At 48.0% G+C, this 14,486-nt stretch overlaps 2 protein-coding genes across 3 annotated transcripts in view; one reads left to right on the forward strand and one right to left on the reverse strand.

Moving 5' to 3' along the window:
- Positions 1-7,545, reverse strand: part of DCUN1D2 (defective in cullin neddylation 1 domain containing 2) — a 39,878-nt gene extending 32,333 nt beyond the window's left edge. The window contains exons 1-2 of the mRNA XM_010374837.2: positions 7,415-7,545; positions 863-1,079 (exon numbers count right to left, since the gene is read on the reverse strand). Coding sequence (XP_010373139.1) covers positions 863-1,079; positions 7,415-7,417 — 220 coding nt within the window. The 5' untranslated portion in view covers positions 7,418-7,545. The remainder of the gene's footprint in view (positions 1-862; positions 1,080-7,414) is intronic.
- Positions 7,546-7,703: 158 nt separating this feature from the next.
- The window catches only part of TMCO3 (transmembrane and coiled-coil domains 3), a 59,785-nt gene continuing 53,002 nt past the window's right edge, over positions 7,704-14,486 (forward strand). For both annotated transcript variants that reach the window (XM_030921852.1, XM_030921853.1), the window contains exons 1-2: positions 7,704-8,045; positions 12,475-12,997. In XM_030921852.1, the coding sequence (XP_030777712.1) occupies positions 12,554-12,997 (444 nt within the window). In that variant the 5' untranslated portion in view covers positions 7,704-8,045; positions 12,475-12,553. The remainder of the gene's footprint in view (positions 8,046-12,474; positions 12,998-14,486) is intronic.

Genomic DNA, 14,486 nt, shown 5'->3' on the forward strand with positions numbered 1-14,486 from the left:
AAACAAAGAAACAAGAACTTAAAGCCAAGGAAATTATTGTATATTTGGGCTAATACTTGTTTAAATGAGAGTCAGGGCTTGGTTTTGTTTTAAAGTTTTAGAAAACTTAGCCTTAAAAACTGGTAGAAAGAAAAAGCAAAATAAGTCAGCTCTTAGATGGCTGTCTCCCCCTCTGCACTGAAGATGAAACATAAAACCTACAGAGGGGCGTGGATCTGCATATGCTCATCACAGCAGTCTTAGTTCAAGGCACAGCTGCATTTTGACAAGAAAAGCTCCCATCCAAGCACTGATGTCAATAAAAATCACAACTGCTCACAATCTGAAACACAAGGTTTCTTTGCTGAGAGCTTTTCCCAAAGCCTCTCGCACCACTGAAGCTACTTCAGTGCTGACACGCCACTGCCCGGGCAAGGAAAACACTAAGGTTTACCCTCACTTCAGGATCATCTTCATGATTTGGTGTTGTTCTTAACCTTCTCATCATCAACATTTCAGCCTAAACAGAAGTGCTTGAAAAAAATACTGTATTAACAGACATATTCACACCAAGACACCAAGCCTCCCAGCAGCAGCTGTTCCCTGACAGGCTGTGCAGCGTCAGACACCGCACAGAGCAGGCAGGCACAGGCCTGGTCCTGCTCCATCGCCGACTCCCCTTTTCTCGCCCTCCCCACCCCCACCAATCACAGTCCCAGCCCCACTGAAACGGAAGAAAGTGCATTCTGCAGCTGAACGTGGGGAGGAGAAGCAACAGCAGCCCGGAGATTGCCCCTGGCACCAGAAAAAACCCTGGAAGTGCAGTGCGCAGGCCGCTCACGGAGGCCGACATCCGTCCAGCTTTGCTGCCCTCACCTCTTACCTTTGTACCTGCCGTACAGCTGCTCCAGCTTCTTCTTGTCCACAGTGTTCCGCATGGACTCCCTGTGGAACGAGTCTGGGTTTTGGAAGAAGCTGTCCGTGGCCTCGTCTAGTCTCCACTCATTCTGCGTTAAGCAGTAGATAGCAGTTCTCTCGCCAGCCTGAGTGCATGCCATAAACTGGCGGACCTTGTCCTTCTGAGACGATTTAAGCTTATGCTTTGGGATGCAAAAGAAGTAGGAAAGCCAATGAAGCTGCTCCGGGTTCGTCCCAGCTCTAGCCTAACGCCTGCACTTTAACTGGGCAGAATTAGAGACAAAGCCTTGCTCGTCATGAGTTAAAAAGACTGCACAGTCTTCCGAAAACCGAAACAACAGTACCTACACTGTAACAAACAGGCAGTCTAAGCTTCAGAAAGATGAGAATTAACATCTTATACAAAATACATTCTGATCGCTACCCAGTTCACTCTGCATGAAGTGTGACTATCATTTTTCTAAAACTCTCAGGAACTCTGTAATGCACACCTAGCCTCTGAGGACACAGGGCAACGACCTCATGGCGTCACCGGGGGCCCCAGCTGCAGGGTCTTCTTTGGTTTCAATAAACTTCAGGCTTTAATGAACAGAAAGAGGCTGTGCAGTTTGGAGACATTTTTTCCCAGTTTAAATCAGCAGAATCACATTGATGAAAATGTACACAAATAACTAAGAATAGTGTTAAAAGTAATTTATGAAAGTTTCACAAGCAGGCACCAAAAAAAGCCTGTTATGATTAAACAGCAACAATAATACTAATAACAAGAATGCCTCTGTATACCAGACAGAAATAAAATGAAAAATAGGACAGAGGATCTGGGCAGGCAATAAATAACAACACTGCCAAGCAGCTGTACTATATATAGTATATAATGAAACAAAGTAGCATCTTGACACTTCCAGATATAGGAGGGCTGAGATTCCACTTATCTAAAGTAACTTGATGATGTAATCCCAGCACTTTGGGAGGCTGAGGCGGATCACTTGAGGTCAGGAGTTCAAGACCATCCTGGCCAACATGGCGAAACCCCATCGCTACTAAAAATACAAAAATTAGCTGGGTGTGGTGGCAGGCGCCTATAGTCCCAGCTACTTGGGAGGCTGAGGCAGGAGAATCACTTGAACCTGGGAGGTGGAGACTGCAGTGAGCTGAGATCACGCCACTGCACTCCAGCCTGGGCGACAGAGCGAGACTCCATCTCAATCAATCAATCAATCAATCAATCAATAAAGTAACCTGATGAAAGCCACACTGGAAAAAAAAGTGATTCACTAACTTCTTGAAATCCAAACAGACCCTAGAATCCACTGGATGCTAATGTTTCACAAAAATGCTTTACACAATAATATAAGGGGGGAATTTTTTACTCAAAAGGATTTATACTCAATCTTGTTCAAATAAAGATGAGACAACTTATAAAAACACATGGAATAAATTACAACATAACGAAAGTGTACAGAAGGATAACAAGGTATGGTTGAGGAAAGGGTGCCGTCAGTGCAAGGATGTGCCTGTCACATGTTAAGAGCTGGAAATCAGGCTCCAAGCTTCCCCAGTGCCACAGTAAAGAAAACATGATTAGTTAGGAAAATTCATTTTCATAAGATCTAAAACCTTACCAGCAGCTCAGAAGTGGTATAGACCCTTCTGGCCTAAAACCTGAGGGAAACGTCTCCTGGGCTCCTGGCAAAGTTCCATGTCCCCTCATACATACCAATTCCTCACCAAAATGCCAACCATGTACAGCAGAGCCAGCTTCCAGAATTTTTTTTTTTTTTTTTTGAGACAGGAAATCAAAAAGCATGCTGATGCCAAAATACCAGAGGACGATTCTGCAGGAGCATTAAGATACATACTCTCCCATGTGCATCTGCGACCGCTGAGTCCTAAGGCCTTTCAGGAGTTCCACAGAACCACCTTCCTGAGCGTCCTAAGCCGCCACCAGCCTAGCTCACCCTCATTCTCACAGAGTGCATAGCAGACGCCTCCACGGGCTGCAAGGCTTCTGATATCACAGGAATGAACGTGAGATTCGAGAGCCTATCTTTTATCAAGCTAGACATTAAGATATTTGCAAAAATGTAATAGGTTTATTATTGCTAATTAAATATAGAAATATTTTAATACTTTCTATTTTAATTTCTAATATGGTAAATATTGATGACTATTACCCACATAAACAAGAGCTCTCATGTAAGAATGGGGTTCCAATCATTCTTAAAAATATATAGGAAATGTGGTACGTATATACCATGGCATACTACACAGCCGTAAAAAGGACCGAGATTATGTCCTTTGCAGCAACATGGATGGAGCTAGAGGCCATTTTCCTAAGTGAACTGGCACAGGAACAGAAAACCAAATGCCACACGTTCTCACTTGTAAGTGGGAGCTGAACACTGAGCACGTGTGGACACAAAGAAGGAACGACAGACACCGGGGCCTGCTTGAGAGTGGTAGGAGGGAGAGGATCCCAAAACCGCCCACCAGGTACCATGCTCATTACCTGGCTGACGAGATAATCTGTGCACCAACTCCCATGACACACAGTTGGCCTTTACAACAAACCTGCGCACGTACCCCGAACCTAAAAGTTAGAAAACACAAACCCAAAAACTACACAACTCCTGAGACCACACCCTGAGAGAACTGCTAATTCAGGTGAGGCTACAGAATTAACATTTCGGCCACTCAGAACAATGAGTTTGAGCATTTGGGAGTCTTGGATCCCTTTTGGAATCTGAGAAGTCACAGGTCTGCCCTCCAGGAACACATATATGGACCTCACATGTGCAGGCAGCTTTGCATAAGATTTCAGGGGTTTCACAGATGGCTTAAGCCCATCTGCAAAGTCCTCATAAGGTAGGGGAAGGCAGAACTCAGATTAAGAACTGATGAAGATCAGAAGCCTTCACTTAGCCAACTTTCTCTCTTAATGTTCCAGTCAGCAGTGGGCTCTGCCATCTCAGGCCTGTGGGTCTGTTGCAAAAGCAGACAGCCGTAGGCTGTGTTCCAATAAAACTCAATTTACAAAAACAGACAGCTAGCCTGTGGGCTGTAGTTCGCTGAACCCGATCTAGATTCTAGAGGAATAAATGGAATACAGATTCACTACGTTATTTTCTGAAACTGAGCTTTTGAATAGAACTAAACAAAAAATTCAAGGTTGTATTCTCTGGTAAGATCAAATTTAAATTAAGGCAGATCCCATACTCTCTGACAGTAAGCTGACAAAAGATACAGCTAGAGTCTTTTCATGAAGTTGACAGCCTTCCCAAGGGAGGGTGAGCAAAGCCAAGAATTACCTCAAAAACCTTAAGATAAAGGCAGAAGTGCAACCCCCAAAATGGTCCAGCACTAGGAACAGCCATGACATCCTTATTATGGAAGTGGCCATCATTGCTAGATTAAAAATTCTGCCATGGTTATACAACAAAATTTAGTATATCCATATAACGGAACATAATTCGGCCATAAAAAGGAATGAAGTATTGATACATGCCACATGGATGAACCTCAAAAGTATGACACTGAGTAAAAGCCAGGCACAAGAAGCCACACAGTGGACGATTCCACTTACACAAAATATCCAGAATGGGCAAATCTCTATAGAGAGAAAGGTGAGTGGGAGCCAGGGGCTGGGGCAAGGGAGGAGTTGGGAGTGACCGCTAATGGGTACACAGTTATCGTTTGGGGTGACAAAAATGTTTTAGGACTAGACAGAGGTGGTGGTTCCACAAATTCGTGGACATACTAAACACCACTGAATTGTATACTTTAAAAGTTAATTTTATGTTATGTGAATTTCACCTAAAAAAATTCAACATTGTACCCTTAGACCCTCCAAGACTAATCAGCCAAACAATATACTCTTCGGTGACTGAACTATTTAACCAGCATTATACAACTGATGACTCCACATCAGGAAATCTGGAATGTGGAAATTTGGAAGATATGATGGTGTCTGACCTTGAGCTCCTGCTGGTCACCCCTTGAAGCCTCCCCTAATATGTGACAACACTGTTACACCGGCAGCCTAATTTCTTAGAACTCTAGAAGAACAGATGCAGGAGCACATGGATCCAGGCCATTCAAAGTGGTTTTGAATCATTACTGTTAGCTACAGAGTGGACAGAAGTTGGTATCGAGACACACGAAGATTTCCCTGCAATCTACTCAACTGCCTGATGTCACAAGATACTCCAGCAAACCCTGAGCCACACGGTGGTGCCAAGGCACTGGTTCTGAACGAGCAAGAGAAGCTCTGGGGTCTGGGCTGAGCCCATTAACAGGCTTCTGGCCAGTCAACAAAGCTGCAATCATTTGATGTCACTCCTTACAGGTTCCTCCATAAAATAACAGCGATTAAAGCAAAGATCGATAGCCAAGTCTAAAGACTATGTGCTTCATGTCCAAAAGTGACTGAGAAACCCAAGTTGCCTCTTGTGAAAAAGGGAACTGGCATAAAAAGCAAAAAGGCTCATCAACTAAAAAACTACAGGGGAGAGAAGGAAGCCCCGAGTCTCCCTAGACAGGACGGAACCCAGGTCAAACTAACAAAGGCCCAGACGTTGGCAGGAAGCTTTGAGTGCGCCCAGACAGGACTGAACTCAGGTCAATCTAATCAAGGTCGACACGCTGGAACTAGGACGGCCCTTCAAGCGCACAACCTTCACTGAGGCTTACCATGTCATGCAAGTTAAATTATTAAGGCCAGCTTTTAAAGTGTGTACATGGGGCTGGGGGGTGGGGGGGGGGGGCATTTTCTAGGTTTCATTATTTTATTCTGTTAAAATGTACACAATTCTTGAAATAAAAATCTGGACAATCCAGTGGAAACAGCAAATAAAATCTCTAACTATGAAAAAGTCTCAAACACTTTAATTGTGACCTTGTGAAAAACGACTCATATAATCTGGCACCAAGGATACCCATATGTAAAACGTAAAGAAATTACTCTTAAAATGTCCTTAGGGTCGACTTACAACGAGCTGGCAGGCCAATCATGTTGATCAAATAAACTACATAAGCTTATGGATCACTTTGACTCTGTTTTGGTATACAGCACGCTAGAGGGAGGGGGAGTTAAATTCATCCCTGCTCTTGGATCTCCAACCCCGGCAGCAGCGGAACGCTCCTCTCTCGCATCCTGAACATGATCAATTTTTCCCCAAGCTAAGTTCCTGTCCACTCTACCCCTTTCCTCCTAAAAGCTGGAGCCAGCTATCTCCACCTGCCCAGGTGTGCATCCTAACTCATGCTACCTCGCTCCAGCCCGGCCTCCGCAGTGACCCCTAAGGGTCACAAAAGCCCGGCTGCTGCAGTCAGCGGGATCTTTTCAGATGCTCTTTGGTCAGCACTGCTGATGGCTCCTTCCTCTTTTAAACTCCACCCTCTCGGTTTCCACACATTCTAGTCTCCTGGTTTCTCCTATCCGCCCTTCTCCGTCTCCTTTGTGGCTCCTCTCCCATCCTGAAGCTTGTCCTCACCCTCCACTCCCCTCTACACGTTACCGTGTCCCTTTTCCGGTGGCTCTCTGGGCCTCAGCCAGGACAATCAGCTCCTATACGTCACCATCGCCTACCACTAAGGGTCTGTGCATTCTGTTTCTTCTGCCTGGAGCCGCACAAGGCTGGCAGCCCCTGGCACCTCACTTTTCCTCTGGCTAATTTCCAGAGAAATTCTCCAGAGTTCAACTCACACCCTTAACATCTGACGCCACTCCCACACCCGCATCCTACAGGTTCCTGGAACCCGTGCCTTAGCCCTCGTCCCAACTGTGGTTAAACAGTTGTGCATCTGGTGCCTGTCTCCCCTGCTGAGGCATCAGCTCCCTCAACGCCAAAATCATGCCCGGCCCAGCACCAGTCACCACCAGCAGCACCCTGCTGGCCTCTGAATCGACGTGGACAGAATAAATCCCATCCATCGCCATGGTTTCCACCACATTTCAAACTGATGTGCACCTCCAGCTGTCTCCCTCCTGGGCTGCAGAACTCTACCAGCTCCACTGACTCACAGCTAGGGCCACGCTACAGCCCGCGCTAGAGCCCCCTCCAGGCCCCGCTGCGCCCCCCCTTCCCCTCCCAGCGGCAGGGCCTCCCCCGCGAATCTGCGCTTCTGGCGCATTCCTTCCTTGCGCTGTTTTGGTCAACAGCCTCAGCGTCTGCACAGAAGTCCGCAAGAGCAGCCGAGCCCTCGCCTGCCTCGACTGCCCGTTTCGGAGCCGCCCTGGGAAGCCCGCGGCCTGGGTTCCCGCTCGGGCCCGACCCCTGCCCCGCTGCACCTGCCCTCCGCTCACTCCCCGTCATCCCTCGCGGCTCCGGGTCAAACCCGTGCTCCCCGCGATCCCGTGCCTCCGACGCCGCCGCTCCGGCTCGCGGGCCCCCGGCGCGCTCCTCCCTCGGATCCTCCCGGAACGCCCCGCGCAGCTCGCTGGGCTCGGCCTCCCTAGTCCAGCGCACCGACCTTGGCGCCCGACCCCGACCGGCAGAGGCAACGCCGGCCCACCTACCATCTCCCCCGCGCCGCCGGCGTCTCGCCGGCCCCGGCCTTCTGCGCAGGCGCGGCAGCCGCTCCGCCCTCGTCCTCGGACCGCCGCGGCCCTGGGCTCCCGGGCACTGGCTGGAGCCGGCCGCCGGGGACTTCCACTCCCGGCATGCTCAGCGCCGCCCGGGGGTCGACGGGAGCTCGCGCCCCGTCGCTCCTGCGCGTCCCGACCTCTACGAGGGCCTTGGCTCGCCCCGGCGGAGTCCGACGCCGGCCTGCAGCTCCCAGGCCCCGCATCGGCCGGCAGGTTCTCTTGGAAGGAAGTGGGCGGTGGGTCGATGCACTGAACTCCACCTCCCGACGTGCCCTGCGCCGCCCGCAGCCGACGGGACCCGCCCACGCCCCGCCTCTTAAAGGGGGCCGTGAGTGCGGCTGGGCCGGAATCCTGGGCGGCGGTGCTGGGCAGGGCGGCGGACGCTCCCTCCCGGCCCTGGTCCCGCCTGGGAAGGGATGCAGGGAAGCCCTTGGACGCTGCGCTCAGAGGCGGGAGACGGCGTCCCCCTCCGCCCCTCGACTCCTGGCGCCGCAGAGCCCGGCCCAGGCCGCGGAACGGTGATGCTCGGGCCAGACAGGCGGGCGCGGTTTCCTGCGTCCAGGTGAGCGCCGGGCCCGTCGATCCGGGGCTCTTTCCCGGGGGTCCCCTTCCTTCCCTCCCTCCCTGGGGCTCCCCTCCCCTCTCCCTCCCTGGGGCTCCCCTTCTCTTCCTCCCTTCCCAGTGGTCCCTTTCCTTCCTTCCTTCCCTCCCCGGGGCTCCCTTCCCCTCTCTCTTTCCCCGGGGCTCCCCTTCCTTCCCTCCCTTTCTGGGGCTCCCCTTCTCCTGCAGGTGCTGTCTCCCAGGGTCGGGTGGTCTCTGTGGCCTGGGATCCCTCTCCTCCAGGCCTTGCCTAGGCGCTCTTCGTTGAGGCCCACGTTCTAACCTGGAATGGGACCTGCGTTCCCATCCTGGCCGCGCGGGTGGACTCGGGGCCTCCAGGGTCGGCGGCGGAGATGCAGCCCTGTCCCTGGCGCCCCTCCTGTGGCTCCTAACGGCTCCTGGTGCTGTCCATGAGGCGGGGTGTGGACGCCTGCGTGGGGAAGCGAGACCGCTGCGCATCGGGTCCTTATTCACTGCCTGTTTTTCTGATTGTTCTGTCTTCCAAATTTATCTTATTTACCGGTTTTTTCAAAAGGAGTGTCTTAATGTTTGGAGTACTTAGTGAAATATTTGTGGCTTTTTCTCCTACAGGCTTGACTTAAATATTCTGAAGCTTTTTTGTTGTTGAGACAGAATTTTGCTGTCGCCCAGGCTGGAGTGCAGGGGCTGGTCCAAGACTCAAGCAATTCTCCCGCCTAAGCCTCCCCTGGAGCTGGGGCCACAGGGGGCACCACGCCCGGCTAATTATTTCATTTTGAATAGAGATGGGGTCTTGCTGTGTTGCCCAGGCTGGTCTCTAACTCCTGGCCTCAAGCATTCGCCCACCTCAGCCTCCCAGAGTGCTAGGAATACAGATAATTGTGGCATAATACAGCAGTGGCATGAACCACTGCACCCGGCCTTAGGTAGAATTTGAAAATCTTTTCATTTTGAGATGGTTGTAGATTCACATGAAGTTGTAAGGAGTAATACAGAGAAATCCTGCAGATAAAGGCACCGTGCAAAACCATAGTATACGCAGGAAAATTTCTTTGATCAAATCTCCTGACCTGTTGCGATTACACCAACTATACACGTACTTGTGAGTGTGGATCTACACCTGTGTGTCTTCTCAATAAAACTGAAATTTTTTTTCACTTAGCCTTGAGATACATCCACATTGTTATGTGTATCAATAGCTCAAGATACAGAAATTCTAAGAATTCTTTATTAAAAAAGTAAACCCAGCACTTTGGGAGGCTTAGGCGGGTGGATCACCTGAGGTCAGGAGTTTGAGACCAGCCTGGCCAACATGGCGAAACACCGTCTCTATTAAAAATACAAAAATTAGCTGGATGTGGTGGCGGGCACCTGTAATTCTAGCTACTCGGGAGGCTGAGGCAGGAGAATCGCTTGAACCCGGGAGGCAAAGGTTGCAGTGAGCCGAGATCACGACACTGCACTCGAGCCGTAGTGGCAAGAGCAAGACTCCGTTTCAGACAACAACAACAAACACATTTACAGGAATCCAAAGTGTCTTTTGAAGAATTAGAACAGCTAAAGATGTTTACTAATTTACTCAAAAAACATGCTACAATTTAGTAGTCCATAGGATTTTGGAGGCAAGTTTGAAGGTAAAATGAAATGAGTTTGAATAAAGGGTGATTTGTATTTTAAGGGTCCATAAATAATTTGTTTCATGTTATGAGTAAGTTTCAGTGGGAAATTTTAATATAACTACAACTAAAATCCTCAAAGCTTTCTCATAAAAATTAATACTTCCCTTAGAGGGACAACTGATTTTAGGAACCTGATTGAGGAAGGAACCAGAAATGAACATAGAAGTGTCATTCACACATGAGCTGTGTGGAAACTTATTTTTCTGAAGCATAAAATCCGTCAAAGAATCACTTTTTGGGATTTTTTGGGGGAACTGGGAAGTATGAGCTAAGCATCTCAAATTTCTGTCTTGGTTCTGGAAAATACTAAAAGTGCACTTCTGAAGTAGCTGTTGATTTCTTTAGCTCCCTTGGACCAACCGAGAGAAGCATAAATTGAGTGAGTCATTAAAATAACAGCTCAGCTATATGGCTAGGCATGACTATAAATGATTGCCTCATTGTTTGTTTTTAAGGTGGTAAATGTGTGCTTAAGTTGTACACGTGTACTTAAAGTTATATTGAAACTAACATAAAATTGAGTGATTGGAACAGCACATTATCATTTATTCTACCGTGTTAGGAAGTTACCTGTTCTAGGTAAGTGAATTCTCCGTGGAGCATTCTTCACCTTTTGGGAGTCAGTCTCCAAGAATGTTTTAAAATTGAACACTTTCTAACCAGAATATAGCCTTTTCTTGGTGACTTTTGCTTGTGATTCTGATCAGTGACGCCTGTTGTCTAACACAGTCCTGCTGAAGTGCAGACAGTCGGAGCCCTCACTGAGTGGTCTGGCCTCCAGGCTTTTTGAGTTCTCCTGTTTGTTTTGCATAAGGTTTGTTTCTTTCTGCCATTTCGTGGTTTGGGCAGAATGCTGCCTCTGGAAATGCCTCGTCCTTACTTTTACTGCAGCTAACGTGCCTTGCCCGGGAAACTGGATTAAACCAATTAGAATTTGGGTTAGCAGTGGAAAGTATAGATATATAGATACACCTTTTTGTAACCCGGTTTCCAGGTCGGGGAATCTTTGAAATATGTGATGGTTGAGTAGGAGTTCCTGACTAACAGTCCATTGGATGCTGCTATGAAGAATGGTTAGGTTAATATTTTGTTGTTGTTTGTTTTAAACCGTAAATCTGCGTAAGTGGTAGGTGTTGGTTTTATTGCCTTTCTGGCTACTTGTGACTGGGGAGCTCCTAGAGGCCAAATTCCACTGACTCTACATTTATCACTCCTTCCTTCCACAGTCTCAGTTTCCCGCCTCTAAGCTCGTTCTGCCTTAGTGACCCTTGCTGGCTGCTGTCTCCACCTGCTTTCTAAACAGTGCGCCTGTCTGGGTGCCCTGCCCTGCCCCTGCTCATCACCACCCGGATGCCACAGCTACAGCCACACTGAAACCGTCCTCATTCCCCAAGCAGTAGTGTTCAGAAAGCAGGTTTCTGTCTGTGCTATTCCTTGCCAGAATGAATTAATATGTATTGTTTTAGGTCTTCCTAAAGAAAGAAAGCGAAGGAGACTGAATTGGGATGATAACAGAAAGTTCTAGAGATCTAGGTTTTGTGACATACATATATTTATTTATTTATTTAATTCTTGACATCTTGGTAGCACTTGACTGTAGACTGACTTTAGAAATGTGGCAAAATTTCAAATGATTTTAGGAAGCCCACAGAGCTAACAGTAGCTCAGAAGATTTCGTTTCTGGAGTGATGTTGAGCGTGATGTCCCCAGGCAGCCCACTGACCTGTGAGGGGAAGTTGATGGTATTGATAACATGCTCTCTCTCTTTTTTTTTTTTTTTTGAGCTGGAGTTTTGCTCTTGTTACCCAAGCTGGAGTACAATGGCGTGATCTGGGCTTACTGCAACCTCTGCCTCCCGGGTTCTAGCGATTCTCTTACCTCAGCCTCCTGAGTAGCTGGGATTACAGGCATGTGCCACCAGGCCCGTATTTTTAGTAGAAACGGAATTTAACCATGTTAACCAGGCTGGTCTCAAACTCCTGACCTCAGGTGATTTGCCTGCCTTGGCTTCCCAAAGTGCTGGGATTACAGGCATGAGCCACCATGGCTGGCCAACATGGACTCTCCTAAATAGACTTGTTTTCTGTCTTTTGGACTTGGTAGAGTTTGTAGAGATACGAGGCTGTGTTCCCAAAAAAAAAAAAAAAAAAAATTACCTTTAATCCTTTCTGTAAAGATGTAACTGACTGGCCGGGCACGGTGGCTCAAGCCTGTAATCCCAGCACTTTGGGAGGCCGAGACGGGTGGATCACGAGGTCAGGAGATCGAGACCATCCTGGCTAACCCGGTGAAACCTCGTCTCTACTAAAAAATACAAGAGAAAAAAAAAAAGAAAAACTAGCCGGGCGAGGTGGCGGGTGCCTGTAGTCCCAGCTACTCGGCAGGCTGAGGCAGGAGAATGGCGTGAACCCGGGAGGCGGAGCTTGCAGTGAGCTGAGATTGCACCACTGCACTCCAGCCTGGGTGGCAGAGCGAGACTCCGTCTCAAAAAAAAAAAAAAAAAGATGTAACTGACCTTTAATCATCTCAGCCCTTCACAAGGCACCATACAAGGTGCATCAGCATTCAGTATTTGATTTTAATCTCAATGCGATAAATAGTTTAGATGTTGATATTTATCTAGGAAAAATGGTATTTTCTTCAGAAAGGTGTCAGTTTTCCAGATCTGATTATTTAATACTTTGATCAATAGTAACGAATCATTGTTTATATGTGACAATAACTCTTTTTCAGCTGAAATGTGTATCTGAAATGCAAGCTCAGCGGGGCAGAGACCTGTGGATTGCCGTACCCTGCCCTCCGAACCCGGATCATGAAGGTGTTGGGAAGAAGCTTCTTCTGGGTGCTGTTTCCCATTCTTCCCTGGGCGGTGCAGCCTGTGGAGCACGAGGAGGTGGCGCAGCGTGTGATCAAACTGCACCGCGGGCGAGGGGCGACCGCTACTCAGAGCCGCCAGTGGGTCCGGGACAGCTGCAGGAAGCTCTCAGGGCTTCTCCGCCAGAAGAATGCAGTTCTGAACAAACTGAAAAATGCAATTGGAGCAGTGGAGAAAGACATGGACCTGTCGGATGAAGAGAAACTGTTTCAGGTGCACACATTTGAAATTTTCCAGAAAGAGTTGAATGAAAGTGAAAATTCCGTTTTCCAAGCCATCTATGGACTGCAGAGAGCCCTGCAGGGGGATTACAAAGATGTCGTGAACATGAAGGAGAGCAGCCGGCAGCGCCTGGAGGCCCTGAGAGAGGCTGCAATAAAGGTCAGTCCTAGAGAGGGAGAGGGAGGGATGGAAGGAGGGAGAGAGAGAGAGAGAGGTGAAGAGAGAGGGTGAGTACGTGCCCACATCGGCATCCTAGAGAGAACCCACCTGGAGCTGTGGGAGCAGACAGGAAGGGAAGGTGTGAATGCGGCTGATGTCTCTCAGGTGTTGTCTTTCATAGGCATTCACATCTAGAAAAATCTCTCATGTGAGGGAGAATCTTTTCCTTTTGCATAATACTGTAGTTCTTACTTCTAGAAGGAGCCACTCAACTTTTCTCTATGGAGAAATCCCCTGGTAATTCAAAAAGTTCCTCAAGTTGTACTAGTAAACTGATGCAGAAATCGGTATAACTGAGATCAGCATTTAGCTGAGTTTCTGACAGGAGTTCCTTTTAGTGTGAAGTCTGGCTTTTCTTCAGTGTCATATATCGAAGATAAAAATATTAAAATTAGTTTTAAACTAATGTATGCATTTAAATTAAGGACTTTGACCAAGGATGCTTTTAAAATGATGAGAAGTTTCTGAACTTACTGCATCAGATGTTGTATTACCTGTTTACATTTTTTAAAGCCATCATTTCTTGAGTACCTCTTCCATGGCAAGCATCATGCCAGGGCCTTTCAATGTGTAAAGTATTGTGTCATCTTCGTAGAAAAACCTGTGGCATTATTACACAGCATCAACATGAGAGAAAATACAGACATTAAACTTTTTTTTACCAAAATGTATTTTGGAGGAGAGAAATATCATCAGGCAAATGGATAAATTAAGGTTTTCAATAATACTGATTCATTCGTCTTCCCTGTGTGATATGTGCATGAGCTGCTGTGAGCCTGTGTACAGTGGAGACGTGAAGATACATTGGTAGGGTCCAGATGTGTGGTAGTTTTATTATAGAGAAAAAATATGAGTTTGAGTAACATTGGCTTCCAATATGCACAGTTTATAACATATCAACAGTATTTTAACATATGCTAGTTATTATTTCCTGTGCCGAGATTCTCCAGGTGCTGGTAAACCAGCTATACTAGCCCTCCAGTCACGTGCTCTATCTGTAGCTGTGTGATAGACCTGCAGCTACGTGTCAGGTCTACAGTTGTGTGTCAGTCAAACCTGCAGCTCTGTGATAGGCCCCCGGCTGTGTGCTACACCTATAGCTGTGTGTCAGGTCTGCTAGACCTGCAGCTGTGCATCAAACCTGCAGCTGTGTGGGACCAGCTGTGTGTGACCTGCAGCTGTGTGTGAGACCTGCAGCTGAGTGAGACCAGCTGTGTGAGACCTGCAGCTGTATGGGACCAGCTGTGTGCGAGACCTGCAGCTGTGTGCGAGACCTGCAGCTGTGTGTGAGACCTGCAGCTGAGTGAGACCAGCTGTGTGAGACCTGCAGCTGTGTGAGACCAGCTGTGTGCGAGACCTGCAGCTGTGTGTGAGACCTGCAGCTGTGTGGGACCAGCTGTGTGCGAGACCTGCAGCTGTGTGTGAGACC

This window comes from Rhinopithecus roxellana, chromosome 18, assembly GCF_007565055.1.
Source record: "Rhinopithecus roxellana isolate Shanxi Qingling chromosome 18, ASM756505v1, whole genome shotgun sequence".
Classification (NCBI taxonomy): Eukaryota; Metazoa; Chordata; class Mammalia; order Primates; family Cercopithecidae; genus Rhinopithecus; species Rhinopithecus roxellana.